This window comes from Bos mutus, chromosome 17 (genome assembly GCF_027580195.1).
Source record: "Bos mutus isolate GX-2022 chromosome 17, NWIPB_WYAK_1.1, whole genome shotgun sequence".
Taxonomy (NCBI): domain Eukaryota; kingdom Metazoa; phylum Chordata; class Mammalia; order Artiodactyla; family Bovidae; genus Bos; species Bos mutus.
The window spans coordinates 20695480-20715155 of NC_091633.1; the positions used below are offsets into that span (position 1 = coordinate 20695480).

General features: G+C 43.6%; 1 protein-coding gene across 4 annotated transcripts in view; it reads left to right on the top strand.

Annotated features, from left to right (window-relative positions):
- DNAH10 (dynein axonemal heavy chain 10) overlaps positions 1-19676 on the top strand; it is a 156899-nt gene that overhangs the window by 47890 nt on the left and 89333 nt on the right. For all 4 annotated transcript variants that reach the window (XM_070386294.1, XM_070386295.1, XM_070386296.1 and 1 more), the window contains exons 22-33: positions 1628-1744; positions 1828-1930; positions 3278-3456; positions 5382-5593; positions 7396-7549; positions 8713-8946; positions 9916-10038; positions 11404-11637; positions 14335-14558; positions 17056-17325; positions 17477-17660; positions 19531-19665. In XM_070386294.1, the coding sequence (XP_070242395.1) occupies positions 1628-1744; positions 1828-1930; positions 3278-3456; positions 5382-5593; positions 7396-7549; positions 8713-8946; positions 9916-10038; positions 11404-11637; positions 14335-14558; positions 17056-17325; positions 17477-17660; positions 19531-19665 (2169 nt within the window). The remainder of the gene's footprint in view (positions 1-1627; positions 1745-1827; positions 1931-3277; positions 3457-5381; positions 5594-7395; positions 7550-8712; positions 8947-9915; positions 10039-11403; positions 11638-14334; positions 14559-17055; positions 17326-17476; positions 17661-19530; positions 19666-19676) is intronic.

The window sequence follows — 19676 nt, forward strand, 5'->3', positions numbered from 1 at the left end:
CATGGGATCTTCCCAGACCAGGGATCAAACTGTTGTCTCCGGCATTGGCAGGTGGATTCTTTACCACTGAGTCACCAAGGAAGCCCCGAAGCCCCTTTCTTTTTTCTTGATGTTAATTTTCTTTAATAAATCAAGGGCTATTGCAAAAATGAAAAAAGTGGAGGAGAGAGATAAGACAATAAGGGAAACTGGTAGAAGATGACAGTGCAGTTGTCTTTAAGTTTGTTAAACATGGGTTTCAAAGACCTTCAGAAAGCCCATGGATGAGTTTGAGAGTTGAGGGTTTCAATTTCCTTGAAATTATATGTGAAATTTTGCATGCCACACATCACATGATACACAAAAAGGAGTCCACTGGAAAAACAAAGTAGAAGGGAGAAACAAATAGCTGTTATAAGCCAGCATTTGCATAAAATCTGTATTTCAACATTTTCATCACTTGAGTGCTTTTATCGCCCAACTGCCCCTTAGCCTTGCCTGCAAGCTAGAGAGTCTCTAATCAGAAAATGGGCAGTGAGGACTTCCCTGGTGGTCCAGTGGTTAAGAATCTGCCTTTCAGTGCAGGGGACACAGATTCTATCCCTGGTCAGGGAACTAAGATCCCACATGCCCTGGGGCAACTAAGCCCATGCCCCGTAACTACTGAGGCTGGACACAGCAAGGAAGATCCCCCGTGCTGCAACTAAGACCCAATGCAACCAAAAATAAACAAATGACTTAAAAAAAAAGAAAATGCACAGTAGTGGTGATCACTTCGTAATGTATAGAATAATGAATGCCTATGTGTGCACCTGAAACTAACATAATACTGTAGGCCAATTATACTTCAGTAAAAAATAATAAACACAAGAAGAGGAACTTTTCCTTAAAAACTGTCCGTTTATCCTGAGATACAGTTTCTATAAAAAGGGCAGGTTAAATCCTTGATTCTTGACCTGTATTTACATGTTTTCAGAATTATAATTTGGTTCCCTAGCACCCTCCAAGGGAAAAAGAAAATTGTAGAGTGTGCAAAATTTATATTTTTATAATTAAAGTCAAAATGTTCAATTCTGTCTCTTGTTCTCTTTATTAAGTAAAATCATTTAAGGTTCTGTATCTTAGAGCTCCATTACTATCTGCTTATATTGTCTGTGTGTCTCTTGATTTCCTCCAAGTCATTCATATCCTTTTCATTCTGTTATTTCTGATTGAGTTCTGGACATCATTTATGAAAAGTTGTAAAGAGAATCAGAGGCCTCTCTCATGATGCTATGTTTCATCAGAAGAGATTTATTTTTGCTTCTGACAGCACAGCTGGGTGTGTTAATGGGTCAAGATAACCTTATTCAAATCAGATGAAGTTGATTTGAAGCTCAGTTTTACTTTATGAATGACTTATCTCTCTAGGTTATCTCTCTAGGTTATCTCTCTCTCTACCTACCTCTGTTATCTATCTCTTTTAAAAATTACATTCTTCTGATTTTTATTTGGATTATAAATATCTTTGTATAATTCACAACATCTGTTCAAATGGCCTATTCTACTGTTACCCAGATGCAGAAATCCCAGGACAGTAGCCTTGACCAGAAATTTCAGTTCCAAGCCTGCTTGTCATTTATTATTTGTCCTTTTTTTTTTTTTTAAGCCTTCTGATGCAGAGAAAGAACTGGTTGACAACATTGAGAGCATGTGGTCAAACCTTTTCAATGATTCGTTGACTGTGGAGCATGCTCTGGGAGGCATAAAGAGAATGTTCACAGAGGTACCTTTAAATGTTTCACCTTCTGAATATAGATGTTGAAAAATACCCAGTGGGCTCAATTAACGCAACCCTGCTTTCCTCAGCTTACTCGAGGTGAAATACTAAACTACAGACAGCAGATAGAGGATTTTGCAAAACGGTTTTATCGTGAAGGCCCTGGTTCTGTAGGTGAAGATCTTGACAGAGGTAAGGATATCCACATTGGTCTTACTGGGGCATTTGAAGACATTCTGCTTAAGAATTTTGTGAGGAGATTGGATGGAGTGGTGGTTTGCAAGCTTGCCTGTACACTGGGTTCCTCTGGGGATCTCTAAAGATCTCTGCTCCCTGGGGACCAGGTTCACATAGTCTGATTCCACTGATCTCAAGGGTGGTTTGGACATCAAGGTTTAAAACATTTTTTAATTTATATATTATTATTTTCTAATTTTTATCTGCAGGTGAGTTTTCTCTAGTTACAGCAAGTGAGGGCTCCTCTTGTTGAGGAGCTTGGGCTTCTTGTTGTGGGGGCTCCTCTTGGTGAGGAGCTCAGGCTCCAGGTGTACCAGCTTCAGTGGTTGCGGCCCATGGGCTTAGCTGCTCTGGAGCCTGTGGGATCTTCCTGGACCAGGGATCGAACCTGTGTCCCCTCCATTGGCAGGTGGATTTTCAACCACTGGACCGCCAGGGAAGCCCCTGGACATCAAAGTTTTTAAAAGCTCCCATGGGGATTCTAATCTGCAGCCCAAGTTGAGACCACTTAGAGCAAGAATGCTTAGGAGACAGAAATTTCTCACTGGAGGAGCTTGTAGTAACTGGTTTTAGTTAGAATGATGGAGAGATAAAGTCTGGTCATTCTACATTTGTCTTCCCAATTGGCTTTTATGGCTGACGTGATAATTTTGCATATTGTTCATGATTTCTTATTCAATTTTGTGTACCTTAAGATTGTATGTATTCCAACACTTGCCTGCCTGCTTGTGAATTTATACAAGCATCCTATGCTAACAAATCACTTCTTATCTATCATAAAAAGTATGTATTTAAAAAGAACTTATTTACAAAACAGAGTCACAGACTTCGAAAACACACTTATGGTTACCAAAAGGGAAAGGTGGTCAGGGGAGGGAGAAATTAGGAGTTTGGGGTTGTATTCACTACTATACATACAATAGATAATCAACAAGGACCTACTGTATAGCACAGAGAACTCTACTCCATACTCTGTGGTAACCTATATAGGAAAAGAATCTGAAAAAGAATAGATACATGTGTAACTGCATCATTCTGCTATGCACTGAAGGTCACACAACATTGTAAATCGACTATGTTGTTGTTGGTCACTAAGTCGTGTCTGACTCTCTTGCTACCCCATGGACTGTAGCCCACCAGGCTCCTCTGTCCATGGGATTCTCCGGGAAAGAATACAGGAGTAAGTTGTCATTTTCTTCTCCAGGGGATCCTCCCAACTTAGGGACTGAACTCAAGTCTCCTGCATTAGCAGGTGAATTCTTCACTGCTGAGTATAAGTTTATTTATTTACTTATTTATTAGGAGTAGAACTTTTAGCCACTTTCGATAAAGAGCTGATGAAACATGAAAAGAACCGTCAGGAGCTGGCTAATGCTGAGAAGCTTTTTGATCTTCCAATTACAATGTACCCAGAGCTGCTCAAAGTGCAGAAGGAAATGAGCGGACTGAAGGTGATTTACGAGCTCTATGAAGAACTGAAGGTAAGCGTCCACCCGCAGATTTGGTCTCCATGGAGGGAATGTGGCTCAGTGGACTTTGAGGTCATAGTCATAAAGAGCCTGGGGCAGAGTTCAGAGAAACTCGCACTTTAGATCTTGGAAGGAGGTGATGGGGGGTGACCGCTAATGGGTACGAGGTTTCCATCTGGGGTGTGGAGAGAATTCTGGAACCTGATGGGTGTGTGATGGCTGCCTAACACTATGAATGTCCTGCTTTCCACTGTACATATTCCTGGTAGAAAGCAGGTCAGTGGTTACCTAGAGGTGGGGTGGAAGGAGAGGGGTGGGAGGGGGTGATTACAGAGTGGCAGGAGGAGACCACTGAGGGGGATGGTGATGGATACGTTCATTATCTAGATGGAGCTGATGGTGTCACAGATGTGCACACATCAGTTGTACACTCGAAATACATGCAGCTTTATTGTACACCAGCAAACTCTCCATAAAGCTTCAGAAAAACAGAGAGAATGGGGAGAAAGGCGTTAGAAACGCCAAGTATAGACGATGTTTCCAGTGAGTCTTGTTACAAAGAGAAGCAGAGAAAGGAGGACTGGTGGGTGAAGGGGATGTGAGGTCAAAATAATTAAAACATTTTTCTCATTTATTTATTTTTTGGCTGCCTTGAGTCTTTGTTGCTGTGCACAGGCTTTCTCTAGTGTCTCTAGAGAAGGAACAGACAGACTCAAGAGGGAAAGGAGGAGGGTGGGGTGAATTGGGAGACTGGGATTGACATATATACACTGGTGATACTATGTATAAATCAGAAAACTAATGAGAATGTTCGGTGCAGCACAGGGAACTCTACTCAGTGCTCTGTGGTGACCTAAATGGGAAAGAAATCCATAAGAGAGGGGATGCTGCTGCTAAGTCACTTCAGTCGTGTCCGACTCTGTGCGACCCCATAGATGGCAGCCCACCAGGCTCCCCCGTCCCTGGGGTTCTTCAGGCAAGAACACTGGAGTGGGTTGCCATTTCCTTCTCCAATTCGTGAAAGTGAAAAGTGAAAGTGAAGTCACTCAGTCGTGTCTGACTCTTAGCGACCCCATGGACTGCAGCCTACCAGGCTCCTCCGTCCATGGGATTTTCCAGGCGAGAGTACTGGAGTGGGGTGCCATTGATGTATATATATAGCTGATTCACTTTACTGTACAGTGAAACTAACACAACTAAACAACACAACTAACACACAAATATAACACGACATACACATCATAAAGTAACTATACGCCCATAAAAATTAAAAAAAGAAATCACCGGACACATATTACATGAATTAACATAATTTCCCGTCAAGCATGTTTCATGATTCAAGCAACTCTGTCGAGCCTGGATGTCACAGGTTGCAAATGCCAACCACCCAAGATGGTAAATTGTATGTAAGACAGTACTTTTTACATTCAGTCTCAGGGAGCTACAGCACAAAGTCTTTTCTTTATGATAACTAAGCAGGAGTATCTAAGTTGCTGGTATTTTGTAACCTTAGCTTCTTTTGTCAGAAAAGGACAGCGCTTGAATGAAGTGCATATTTTAAGACCCCCGTGATTCCTTGAGTTAAAAACACTGGTTTCTGACATCCTGCTTTTCTGTTTTCCTTGAAAGAAAGGCATATTTTTGGATCCCACACATTCTCAGATACAGCCTTATTTTTGTGCAAGAATACTGGAGTGGGTTGCCATTTCCTTCTCCAGGGGATCTTCCCCACCCATGGATTGAACCTGCGTCTCCTGCATTGACAGGTGGATTCTTTACCACTGAGCCACCAGGCAAGCCTCCTGTTGTGGGGAAATGGATGTTAATATTTGGAGAGAAACGAGCATGCCAAGGGTTAAGAATGTGCTCTCCCTTCCAACCACCTTTGAGTTTCCAGACCAGTCTTGTTGATGGGACTATTTCTTGTTCATTTCCAGGTTGCAAAGGAAGAATGGTCTCAGACACTCTGGATCAACCTGAATGTTCAGTTTCTCCAGGAAGGAATTGAAAGTTTTCTCAGGTCCCTCAGAAAGCTGCCCCGTCAGGTCCGAAATTTATCGGTGGCCTACCACTTGGAATCGAAAATGAAGGCATTCAAAGACTCAATTCCTTTACTTCTTGACTTGAAGCATGAGGCTCTAAGAGACAGGTTGGTGGAGGAGCTTTTACTTTGAGATATGTCTTTGCTCAGATCTGATGACAAAGAACAAGATTCCAGCAGCAATGCAGGGCTGGAAATATACAAGTAATATTTCTCTATATAATATTGCTTCCGTGTAAAGTTCCCATTAAATTATCAACCACAGGGATTCTTCTATATCAACTCCCACGCTAGACCTGGGATGAGAGAGAGAAAAACTGGATTCTCCTTCCTGACCATCTCTTTGTACGACAAAACCTAGTGATTCTATGCTTACTGCTTATATGCTGGGTACCTGGCTTTCTGCCCGTCCAGTGCCGCGTTTAGCTGCCTTGTTACGTTCATTCCATATACATCAGACCTTAAACGTGGGCAAATGTGAACCTTCAGAGGAGGCCAGGTTGGGTTAAGAGCAGCGCAGCTTGGTGCTCTGTCTTGTTCCTTCTGTTTGACGTAGCTGCTTTTCTTTATCGTGCTGTGTTTTTTTCACAATGCTTGAAACATCTGACGGTTATTTAATTTGTAGATTTGTTGTATCGATCACTGCCTGTCTCCCCAAGTTGGTAGAAGTGTTCCCGAGGGCAGGGGCCTTATCTTCGAGCCACTCTGAACCCCCAGCTGCCAGCCCACTGCCTGAAGAGAGTTAGTGATTGCTGAATATTTATCAAACATAAACATGCTCGTAAATTACAACAGGGTATCAAATAGGCTAAGTGATCTGGACAGGCCGGGATCACCCGTCTAGAGACCATGCAGAAACAGTTACTAATGAATGAAAAGTGTGTTTTCTTAGGTGGTAGTTAAGATGAGGCATCTAAGAAAGTATCTTCTAGATTAGGGGTCTCCCAAGCCCTGGGCCAAGGACTGGTCCCGGTCCAGGTAGAAATCACGCTGCACAGCAGTAGGTGAGCGGCGGGTCCGCGAGCAAAGCTGCATCTGTATTCACAGTCGCTCCCCATTGCTCTTATGACCGCCTGAGCTCCACCTCCTGTCAGTTCAGCGGTAGCCGTAGATTCTCATAGGAGTGTGAACCCTCCTGTGAACTGCACATGTGAGGGATCTAGGTCTCGTGCTGTTCGTGAGAATCATCTCCGAACCATAGCCCACTCCCCACCCCTCAGTCCATGGAAGAATTTTCTTCCACAAAATTGGTCCCTGGTGCCAAAAAGTTGGGGACCACTGTTCTAGATGTTTCCTGGGTTTGATTCTGGCAGCCAATGGGATTTTGGAAAACTGTGGACATACATGTAATTCCAATAATGTCTTCATGTTTCCAAATTCCATTACAAGAAGTGATTATAATGGGATTTATCCTGTGGTTGAAGAAAGAAAAGTGAAAGTGTTAGTTGCTCAGTCTGTCTGATTTTTTGTGACCCCCAAGGGCTTCCCTGGTGGATCAGCTAGTAAAGAATCTGCCTACAATGCAGGGGACCTGGGTTCAATCCCTGGGTTGGAAAGATCTCCTGGAGAAGGGAAAGGCTACCCACTTCAGTATTCTGGCCTGAAGAATTCTGGACTGTATAGTCCATGGGGTTGCAAAGAATTGAACATGACTGAGCGACTTTCACACGGACTGTAGTCCGCCGGGCTCCTCTGTCCGTGGAATTCTCCAGGCAAGAATGCTGGAGTGGGTTGCCTTGTCCTTCTCCCAGGAATCTTGCTGACCCTGGGATCAAACCCGGGACTCCTGCCTTGCAGGCAGATTCTTTACCGTCTGAGCCACCTGTGAAGCCCTTGGTTGAAGAGGGAATAATTAAACCCATCACTAAACTCAGTAGACATAAAGATTTTTGATGTGGATGCACCTTCAGGCATTGGAAAGAGCTTATGGAGAAAACGGGCGTGATTTTTGAAATGACTGAAACATTCACCTTGGAAAACATGTTTGCTATGGAACTTCACAAACACATGGATGTTCTCAATGAGATTGTGACGTCGGCCATTAAGGAGATAGCCATTGAGAAGGTAGGACTATTTTTAGTTATAAAGCAGGCTAGAAAAAAAAAAGAATTTTTTTTTTTATTCAAAGAGAAAACCTGTTTGTTCTGGGACCTGTTATGTTTGAATAAGACAGTATTATTTGTTCTAGAAATAGAATTCCTGCCTCAGTTAAATATTTTAATTGTTTCTATAGTTTCACTTTCAACTTATTTACTAAGGAAATAATGTGTTCAAGGTAGAAAACTGAGAAAATAAACAAATCACTCATAAATTCCACCACCTGAAGATAAATTATTAACATTTGAGTGTACATTCTTTAATGCTTTGAAATGCCTGTGCAGGGAATTCCCTGTGGTCCAGCGGTTAGGGCTCTGAGCTTCCGCTGCAGGGGCACGTGTTCCATCCCTGGTTGGGGAACTAAGATCCCGCATGCTGCATAGCATGGCCAAAAAAAGTGCATATACACACATGTACACATATAAACATATATCCACACATACACACTACAGAGATATAAAAACACACATACACACACCAACATGTACATGAGTACCATGCCCACATACATACATGCTCTCACACATGCACACATATAGGTGTACATAAATACTAATATATCACTCATACGTGCACACACATGCATGTACACATGTGCATACACTTACACGTGTGATGTACACAGATACATATGCACACACGCACATATATACACACATCTGTGTGTATATACACATACCCATAATTATTGACAGGTGGTTTTTGAACATGCCATGAAAAGACAAATTTTTTGTAATTTGATCTTCTTGCTAAACAGTAAACACAGAGGCAGTATCTCATGAGCATGCAGATTGGAGGCCAATTACAGAATTTAGACCCTGGCTCTGGCACTCAGCTGAGTGAACGTGGCAAGCCATTCCCAGTTCCCACCTCTGCGAAAGTGTGGAGAATAATAATCCCACCCTCGCGGGGGTGCTTTGAGGACTAGAGGAGATGGTGTATAGCATGTGCTTACCTGGCACAGAGCAAGAACTGGGCAACTGACAGCTAGAATGGCCAGCCTCTCTGGAACACTGACCCAGAACTCCGGGTTCAGGAGCTGATCCACGGCAAACTCAGGAAGCTCCTGTTGGGTTGGGTTGTTTTTTCAGCCCATGTGCCTGAACCATTCTTGTCATATTCCTGACTAGGCTGTGAAGGAAATCCTGGACACATGGGAAAATATGAAATTTAATGTGGTCAAGTATTACAAAGGCACCCAGGAGCGAGGCTACATCTTGGGGTCTGTTGACGATATCGTCCAGTGCCTGGATGACAACACTTTCAACCTGCAAAGCATCTCAGGAAGCAGATTTGTGGGACCTTTCCTGCAGACAGTTCACAAATGGGAAAAAACGCTTTCTCTCATAGGCGAAGTCATTGAGGTGAGAAGAGAGACACAAAAGATGGAAAGGAGCTGATTCATAGAAAGAAACTTTGTGTGAGACAATTTTGTGCTCAGAAACTAATGATCCTCTTTGATTTATTTTGAGGGGAGGGATACATAATTAGAGGAGTGAATCTGAGTTTTTATTTCAATGAATGCATTTTTAACTAACAGGACTCCTCCTCATTGGTGCTTTTTCATGTGCCCTGGTTCTTATTTAATACTGTCCTGTTCTTGTTGCAAGAATGCTTTCATCTCCTATATCACATTGAAGAATTTAAATATATTTAAAACCCTTTTCTGATTTCCTTCTATTTTTTATTTTCTCAAACTAGAATTTTCCTCTTTTTAGGGGAGACTCTCTTTCACAGGGTATGGGTTTTTCCTCCGTGTGATTTTGATTTTTTTTAAGTCCGTCTTGCATACATTTTTTTTTTTGGCCTGTGCTCATTTCACTTTGATGTGTGTTTTTGCAGTTTTCCCAACCTAGTCCATCGTGTTGGGAAGCGCCCAACCAGGTCTTACATTAGTTGGTTTGGGGCTTTCCTGCTTTGTGTCCAGACCTCTGTGAGCCACCTAGGCTCATTTCACCAGTTTTGTGTGACAGCTTTGTTTTTGTCCTGAGATCACAGGCAGGCACCTTGTATTAATATAGCTACACCCTAAAGCTTGGGGTGGGATGAAGCCAGGCCTGGTTCACTGGCTAAGAGTGTGGTCAGGCATGGGCTTCCTCCATTTGCTTTCTTTTGAAAAAATAATTTATTTATTTATGGTTGTGCTGGGTCTTTGTTGCTGCACACACACAACTTGGCAACTAAACCACCATATGCACTTACTCTGCCCTCTTGCATGGAAATTCTTTTGACCTGAATTGATTTAAATCTGTCCCGTGTTAGGGTGGGGTTTTGCCATACACACCTCGAGGCACCTGGGAACCTGTGTTGATGATAATGTTGTGCCTTTACAGATTTGGATGTTGGTTCAGAGAAAATGGATGTATCTGGAAAGCATCTTTATTGGTGGAGATATCAGATCACAACTTCCAGATGAAGCAAAGAAGTTTGATAACATCGACAGAGTATTTAAAAGGGCAAGTGACTGGCTTCTATTTTAGTCTTGAAAGATGGACAGTAATCGGAGATCCTTTCACTTATGTATTTACATGTCGTATTTGGTCTATTTGTAGCTTCTGAATTTTTTCTGTCATTGTATGTGAATTTAATCTCTTCAGTAAGAATTCCTGTTTGATCTTAAGCCACCAGCATAAGGCACTACAACTTTTTTATTTTTACTTTTTATCATAAAAGTAGTAGTTATTTAAAACCCTGGGGAAATGTAGAAGAGAAGGAAAAGATGCGTCTTCCATAGTTTCATCATCTTTAATATGTAATATTTTCCTATGTATATGGGTTTAAGAACACAATTGTAATGATATTTTGTATGTGTGTGTGCATACTCGGTCTCTTAGTTGTATCTGACTCTTTGTGACCCCACGGACTGTAGCCCGCCAGGCTCCTCTGTCCCTGGGATTATCCTGGCAAGAATACCTGGAATGGGTTGCCATTTCCTCCTCCAGGGGATCTTCTCAAACCAGGGATCGAACCCACCTCCTCTGGCTTCTGCACTGGTAGGTGGAGTCTTTACCGCCGAGCCACCTGAGAAGCCCAATATTTTGTATAATTTCATCTTATAATTTTCTCTTCATATTGTGAGAAACATAGTTCATATTATGAAGTCATCTGAAAACATTTCAATGACTTTATATAATGTCTCAGTGAGTGGACTGACATTAGTTTAGTTGATTTATTGTCTAGTAACTGGACATCTTGTTTGAAGTGAAACTCTTTGCATTTAAAAATAATTTGTCTGAAGATTTTTTTTCCATTTTTAGGATTAACATCTTATTATTGTTTATAAGCAAATTACCCATGAAGGACTATGGTCATCTTAAAGTCCTTTCCAGAAAGGGCGGTACCAGTGGGCACTGCTGCTAGCGGTTAGCGGGGTAAGGATTGTCACCCAGCCCACCTGACCTCAAAGCCCCAGTGTTTGCTGCTCAGGGATGCTGTTGTATTCTCTAGTATGAGCAGCCAACTCATGTTTGGGGCTTCCCAGGTGGTAAAGAACCCACCTGTCAATGCAGGAGACATAAGAGACCCCTGGATTGGGAAGATTCCCCTGGAGAAGGAAATGGCAACCCACTGTGGTATTCTTGCCTGGAGAATCCACAAGGAAAGAGGAGCCAGGTAGGCTACAGTCCATGGGGTCGCAAAGAGTTCAGACACAACTGAGGTGACTTTGCATGCACGCATAATACATCTGTATCATTTCTTTTTAGATTCCACATATAAGGGATGCCATATGATATTTCTCCTTCTCTGTCTGACTTACTTCACTCAGTATGACTCTCTCTAGGTCCATCCGTATTGACAGTTGTCCTCTTGACTTTATCCAGATCATGGGCGAGACTTTGAAAGACCCTGTGATCAAGAGATGCTGTGAGGCCCCCAACCGCCTCAACGACCTGCAGAACATCAGCGAGGGCCTGGAGAAGTGCCAGAAGAGCCTGAACGACTACTTAGATTCCAAGAGGAACGCCTTCCCCAGGTTCTTCTTCATTTCCGATGACGAGCTGCTCAGTATCCTGGGGAACAGTGACCCACTCTGCGTCCAGGAGCACATGATCAAGGTCGGCCCCCGGGGGCTCCCGTGGGAGTGTCCCCATAAGCTCTGTAATTGCAGCTCATCTGAGTCTGCTACACAGCTGGGTTCAACTCAGAAGTCCAAGATTGTGGAACACTGCTGGGGTTTTTATTTGAAATATAAATCTGATGAAATCCACTGTACTCTGAAGTCACACCAGCACTGAGCTGCTATTTGTTGTTCTTTTTCCACACTCCCCCAAACAACAATTTTTGAGAAACTGAAACAATGCAGAAATATACAAGGACGAATATAATAACCAGAGAGACCATGCAGGATAGTGGTTCAGCACATCCAGCTAGATTGTCTGGGTTTAAACCCTGGCTCTACATGGATTTGCTGTGTGGCCTTTGGCAAGTGACTTAACCTCTCTGGTCATCAGTTTTCTTACCTGTAAATTCAGTTAACTCCAATTCTACACATTTATAAAGATTGAATGAGTTAATGTTTGTAAAGTACTTTGAACAGTGCCTGCCCGATGATGTTGGCTGAAGAACCTTATCTACCCCCCAGAACTGACACCCTTGTTACCAGTTAGTCATATTTGTTTTGTCTCTTTTTTTGTAAGATAAAATTATGGAGATAAAGTTGACATACTCTTTGTTTCATCCCCGTTCACAATTCTTCTTCCACTTTCAAAAGGCAGCCATTATCATGGCTTTGATGTAATTCCTTCCAGCCTGTGTTTTCATACTTTTACATCAATGCACGTGTATCCGTGAGTGACACTGAAGGGCAGGAAACACAACAGACAAAACCATCTCTTATGACAGAGAATCGGAGCAGCGCCAGGAATAAACTTTGGTCCGCTCATCAAAGCTCTATGTTTAGTATCAGCCTAGAGGTTTCTCAGCCTTGACACTGTTGGCATCTTGGTTGCCATATTTATTTTTTTACTGGCACGTAGCTGACTCACAATGTTGTGTTCATTTCAGGTGTACAGCAGAGAGTCAGTTATGATACACATTTAATGACTCTTTAATTGATTAATTAATTTTGGGTTACGCAGGGTCTTTGTTGCTGCTTGCAGGCTTTCTCTAGCTGCAGCAAGCCAGGGCTACTCTTTGTGATGTTGTGCAGGCTTCTCATTGCAGTGGCTCCTCTTGCTGTGGGGCGCAGGCTCTAGGCACACGAGCTTTGGTAGTTGTGGCTCGCAGGCTCGGTAGTTGCAGCTTGAGAGCTCTAGAGCCTGGGCTCAGTAGTTGTGCACGGGCTTAGTTGCTCCGTGGCATGTGGAATCTTTCTGGATCCTTATCCACTGTGCCACCAGGACTTCATCCACTCTTTTTTAGATTCTTTTTTGGGCCAGACAGTTTTTCCTGTGTGTGTGTGTGTGTGTGTGGTGTGTGTGTGTTTATGTCAGGGGTGGGGGCGGCCTTGTGCATTGTAGGTTGTTTAGAAGCATTTCTGGCCTCTACCCAGTAGATGCCAGAAGCATCCCTCTCCAGCTGTGAAAACTGAAAACATCTCCAGACGGTGCTGAGTGTCCCTGGGGGCAAAATCATCCACGATGGAGAGCATTATAGAGCAATTACTTTATTTCAAATAAACGAAGTACTGAGGATCAATTGCTTAATACACTGCATATGTGCCTGTGTGCTAAGTTGCTTCAGTCATGTCTGACTTTGCAACCCCATGGACTGTAGCCACCAGGCTCCTCTGTCCCTGGGGATTCTCCAGGAAGGAATACTTGAAGTTGCTGTGCTCTCCTATGGGGGATTTTCCCCACCCAGGGATCGAACCAGAGTCTCTTAACATCTCTTGCATTGGCAGGAGCATTCTTTACCACTAGTGCCACCTGGGAAGCAAGATTAATACACTGTGTTTTCTTTAATTAATGCTGATTTCCTTCTCAAAGTATGAGTTACAGTTTGCATGGTTTCCTTTCTCAAAGGGAGAAGGCTTCTATTCTGTTTCTGCTTTAATAAACACATATTTTACTGTTGTAGAAAAATGTGTTGTTAGAAGTACTTTGGCTATTGGTAGCTCCTTTTGTAAACCTCTGATTTTATTTTTTAAAGCTTGTTGCCTTTCTGTCCTCCTGTCTGATTTGCAGAGTGCCTTGCCTTATCTAATGGGCCCTAAAAGACACATTTCCCTGAATATTACTCTGATTAGTAACAATAAGGATAGCCAGCAAATGCCAAGCATATGAGGAGCTGACATTTCACACACGTTATTTAATTTGATCCTTTGACTGCATTTTGTAGGTGCCGTAATTATGTTTATTTCAGGCTGAGAGAGGAGAAGCAACTTGGTCAAAGACACCTGATTGGACAGTGGGGGTGGGAGTCTTCATTCCTCGTTCTTGGGAGGTCTCTAATTCCTCAGCTCTAGAGTGTTTAATCACCATGCTGTTCCGCTCATCCTGTGTTCAGCTGGTCCATGTGTCCGGATACTTCTCCATCCCAATGTACACCCTAGAATCTCAAGTGTGGGGAGAGAACCTATCTTCTCTTTTTTTCGTTTTTCTTCAACCCACCTCAGACCTTTTCATGCAGATAAAAGGAAGTACCCAATGAACGTTTGTCACTGGGTAAAGAGATACCTATTTGGTGTGTGGTCTCTGGTGCTGTTGCTGGCATCCTGGCAGCCCTGATGAGTGATGAGGCACTGCAGGCTGTTCTTTGATTCCAGAACCCAGTGAAGGTATTACAGGGTGGACTCTCCCACTGTATTGCAGATGTATGACAACATAGCACTGCTGAGGTTTCATGACGGGGACAGTGGAGAAAAACTGGTATCTGCCATGATATCAGCAGAAGGAGAAGTCATGGAGTTCCGGAAGATCATCCGGGCTGAGGGGCGTGTGGAGGACTGGATGACAGCAGTTTTGAACGAAATGCGAAGAACTAACAGGCTAATTACCAAAGAGGCTATTTTTAGATACTGTGAAGACAAAACCAGGTAGGATTGTAAATGTGATTGTGGGTTACTTTATTATATTAATGGCAATAAGGGATCAATTTTCAGGGTGTGGAGTAGATTGACTGACATTTCAAATGTCAGGTTTTCTTTCCCTGCCATAGCTAAATTAGCTGATGGATACCTGTGTTCTTTAAGGATTACTGTGTACAGCACTTCTCAAATTGTGGTCCATGGACAGGGAGCATCAGGGCCCCTAGGAGCCTGGTCAAAATGCAGTTTCCTGGGCCCCACCCCAAACCGCTGCATCAGAAACTCTCAGGGTAGGGCCCAGGAACTGGGTTTTCACAAGATCCCAGGTGATTCTGAGCTCAAATGTGAGAACCTAGTGAATGCATTGGAGAAGGAAATGGCAACCCACTCCAGTATTCTTGCCTGGAGAATCCCAGGGACAGAGGAGCCTGGTGGGCTGCCGTCTATGGGGTTGCTCAGAGTCGGACATGACAGAAGTGACTTAGCAGCAGCAGTGACTCACCAAAAACCAGGTGTTCATTAAGGTGGACTCTATGTGTAGGTTAATGGCAAAGTTGTTTCTAGAATAGTTGATGAATTTCAATCATTCTTTGATTTTGTGGCCTCAGAGCTTCCAGGCACTGAGCTAAACCATGCCTAGCCCTAGTCACTAAGAGGGCTGGCTTTACTCTGTGGTTGAACCCAAAGCACACAGAGCATCTTTGGATAGTTTCCCAGGAGAGTTGCAGTACATTTGGCAGGGCCTTTATGCCGATACAAAGTCTTTATTATTATGGGAACACTGTCCTCTTGGTTTCGCATGCTGCCTTTTTGATTTTGCAAACTGAAAATGTCTATTTAATGAATTATTAGGACAGAGCATAGTATTTGTCTGACTAGGATCCTGCTTTTTCTTGGTTCTGTGCCATATGAAAAATGGGTTTATCTCTTTATGTAATTGGGTGTATATAGATACATTCAGTGGTGTATTGGTAAACTAGCTCTCTGAGAAGAAAAGCTTTGATTTGGAGTGTATGTCGATTCCCATAGCGTAAACACTCTGCATGTCTAACTGAGACGCAAGCCCACTGGACTAGTAAATGAGAGAAGCAAGGTGCAGTGTAGCTTGTGTTGTCAGATGCCAGTTTTGGAGAAACAGCCCTCACACCCCCTTCTCCCCATATATGTGTCTTTATACAGGTTTGTATGAGAATCGAAAAGAGTGCCCAGTGACACTCAGGAAATTATAGCAAGGAAGCATGGGAGGTGTGGTCAGAGATAATCAACTTTTTTGTTGGAATTTTAAAAAATTTAAAAATTCTTATAATATGCCTATCATACTAAGTAACTTTTAAACATCTGTAAAAACACATCTTTCAAGTGATCTGGCTTCTTTTACACAGTCATGCCCCTGTAACTGTTCCTGTGCATGTCTCCGTTGGCCTGGTATTTTATTATCTAACCAGAAGAGGTTTATCTCCTTTGTTTATTGGCTTCTGTTACTTTGTCTTCCCTATTCCAGATCAAAGAAAAATTTTTTAAAAAATTGAAGAGTAGTTGATTTACAATATTGTATTAGTTTCAGGTGTACAGCAAAGTAATTCAGTTATATTAATATGTAAATATACATAAATATGTATATTTCTGATTATTTTTCTTTATAGGTTATTGCATGATATTGACTATAATCCCCTGTGCTGTACAGTTAATCTTTGTGGCTTATTTATGTGTAGTAGTTTGTATCTGTTAATCCTACACTCCTGATTTTTTCTCCCCTACCTAAGTCCCTTCCCCCTTTGGTAAGCATAAGTTTGTTTTCTGTGTCTGTGACTCTATTTCTGTCTTACTTCACTCAGTGTGATAAACTCTAGGTCTAAACATGTTGCTGCAAATGGCAATATTTCATTCTTTTTTATGGCTGAGTAATATTTCGTTGTATTAGATTGTTTCCATGTCTTGGCTATTGTAAATTGTGCTGCGATGATCATCAGGGTGCATGTATCGTTTTGAATTATAGTTTTCTCTGGATATATGCCCAGGAGTGGAATTGTTGGGTCATAGGGTAATTCTGTTTTTAGTTTTCTGAGGAGCCGCCATACCATTCTCTATAGTGGCTGCACCTACTTACATTCCCACCAACAGTGTAGGAGCATTCCCTTTTCTCCACTCTTTCCAGCATTTATTATTTGTAAACTTTTTAATGCTGGCCTTTCTGACTGGTGTGAGGTGATGCCTCATTGTAGTTTTAATTTGCACTTCTCTAGTAATTATTGATGTTGAGCATCTTTTCCTGTGCCTGTTGGCCATCTGTATGAAACAAATATTCTTTTTTGTTTTGTTTTATTTTCGGCCATGCTTGTGGGATCCTAGTTCCCTGACCAGGGATTGAACCCATGGCCCCTTCCATGGAAGTGTGGAGTCCTAACCACTGGACTGCAAGGAAAGTCCCAGAAGAAATAGATTCTTGACAAGACCATTTTTAGTTCCAATCCTGGGAAAATCTCATAAAGGCACACTTTTCCTTTAGGGTCGACTGGATGCTCATGTACCAAGGGATGGTGGTGCTGGCCGCCAGCCAGGTGTGGTGGACCTGGGAGGTGGAAGATGTCTTCCGCAAAGTGAAGCAGGGGGAGAAGCAGGCCATGAAGAACTACGGCCAGAAGATGCACCAGCAGATCGACGAGCTGGTCACCCGGATCACCTTGAACTTAAGCAGGAACGACCGAAAGAAATACAACACCGTGCTCATCATAGACGTGCATGCCCGCGACATAGTCGACTCTTTCATCCGGGGCAGGTGGGGACCTCCCAGGGCACTGGTGTCTCGAAACCTGTCCTGTGTCATCCTCTGGGCTCTCTCAGCATCTCTCCGTCCTTCCCCCACCGTCTACCTTCTCTTCCGTCTCAGCTCTCTCCCTCTTCACTTATCCCCCGTTGTCACCTTCCAGCATTCTCGAGGCCCGGGAGTTTGAATGGGAAAGTCAGCTGCGTTTTTACTGGGACCGGGAACCAGATGAGCTGAACATCCGCCAGTGCACGGGCACCTTCGGATACGGCTACGAGTACATGGGTTTGAACGGGCGGCTGGTTATCACGCCCCTGACGGACCGGATCTACCTGACGCTCACCCAGGTGACTGGCGGCCTGGCTCTGGTCGGGATCATTCACCTGGGGTTATGTGTTTTTTCTCTAGGTGTGATAGTAATTGTGATGGTGTACTGGGTTGAACAGGCTTCCCAAGTGGCTCAGTGGTAAAGAACCTGCTTGCCAGGGTTGGAGAGGCGGGTTCGATCTCTTGGTTAGGAAGATCCTCTGGAGGGGGAAATGGCAACCCCCTGCAGTATTCTTGCCTGGGAAATCCCATGGACAGAGGAGCCTGGTGGGCTACAGTCCTTGGGGGGTCGCAAAGAATCAGTCATGATTGAGCACGCATGCACTGGGTTGAACATTTTCCTCCCCACCCCAAATTCATGTCCACTCAGAACCTCAGCTGTGACCCTGTTTAGAAATAGGGTCTTGGCAGATTGAATTAGTTAAGGATTGGGGTGAGAACATCCTGGATTAGAGCCCTAGTACCAATGCCTGGTGTCTGTGTACGAAGAGGAGAGAACACAGAGGCACGGAAGAGATGTGAAGACAGAGAAAGAGACTGGAGAGAGGCAGCCACACACTAGGGAATGGCTGGAGCCACCAGAAGCTGGAAGAAGCCAGGAATGAGCCTCCCTTAAAGTCTTTGGGGGCAGTGTGGCCCCGCTCACACCTTAATTTCACTTTTAGCCTCCAGAACTGTAAGAGAACACGTTTCTGTTGTTTTAAGCCAGACAATTTGGGGTACTTTGCTCTGGCAGCCCCAGGAAACGAATGTTGATAGTAAAGGGTTCGATAGTAAAGGTTGTTCTTTAAAAACCTGTAAAAGAAGTTCCATTTGGAATATGACATACTTGCTACCTTTTGGGATCAGGGTGTCAAGTTCTGGTGGCCCTCCAAACCACCCTCAGTTTCAATAGTTTGCTAAGAGGAATTACAGAATTCAGTAAAGCCTTTGTGGTCATGGTTATGGTTTTTATAGGGCTTCCCAGGTGGCTCAGTGGTAAAAAAAAAAAATCTGCCTGTGATGTGGGTTCAACCCCTGGGTCAAGAAGATCTCCTGGAGAAGGAAATGGCAACCCCCTGCAGTATTCTTGCCTGGAAAATCCCATGGATAGAGGAGCCTGGTGGGCTATGGGGGTGGCAAATAGTTGGACAGGACTTGACTGAACAGCAGCAACAACAGCAACAACATGGTTTTTATAGCAAATAGATACAGATAAAAATCAGCAATGGGAGAAGGGAGACCTAGGTCTAGCAATGGGACAGGGTCTAGGAGAGACCAGGTCTAAGCTTCAGTTTCCTGTTCAACGCAACGGTCCAGACAGCATCATTTTCTCCAGCAACTATGTGTGAAGTTCTGCTGCCCAGGGAAGCCCACCGAGCCTTGGGTTTTAACGAGGGGCTTGTCATGCATACAAGACTGACCCCTCTAAATGACTGACCTTAGTCTCCAGACCCTCTCGAAGTTGATCCAGGGCTTCCACCATAAATCACATTGTTAGACTGTCTGGCGTGGTCCAAGGTCCCCAGATAAACGACTCTCTTCTGAGGCAGAACATTCCGGGGCCTTAGAGGTCAGCTCCTAGGATCTAAAGACAAAGGGCCAAACCTTTCTTTGGGCAAAATAAATCCTTCCCTGCACATATGTCCATGTTCCCATGAGCCTCAGCTCTGGGAACTGCTAGGCATTGTCCTCAGGGTGGGTACAGAGTCCAGCATGTTGTGGAGTTGTTGGTTTACTGGTCCCTGTGTAACAGGGGGTGGGGGTGGAGTCGTCAGTGGAGGTCAGTGGTCACTGTCAGAAAAGGTACATTACCATTTATATATTCCACATAGATTGTCACGAACTGGTCATTGACACCTCTTTCCTTCCATGGCAGACAACACGTGTTTTGCATTTGACTTCTGACAGGCACTGTCCATGTATCTGGGTGGGGCTCCTGCTGGTCCAGCAGGTACCGGCAAAACCGAGACCACCAAGGACCTGGCCAAAGCCTTGGGCTTGCTCTGTGTCGTAACCAACTGCGGCGAAGGCATGGATTACAAAGTAAGGATCTG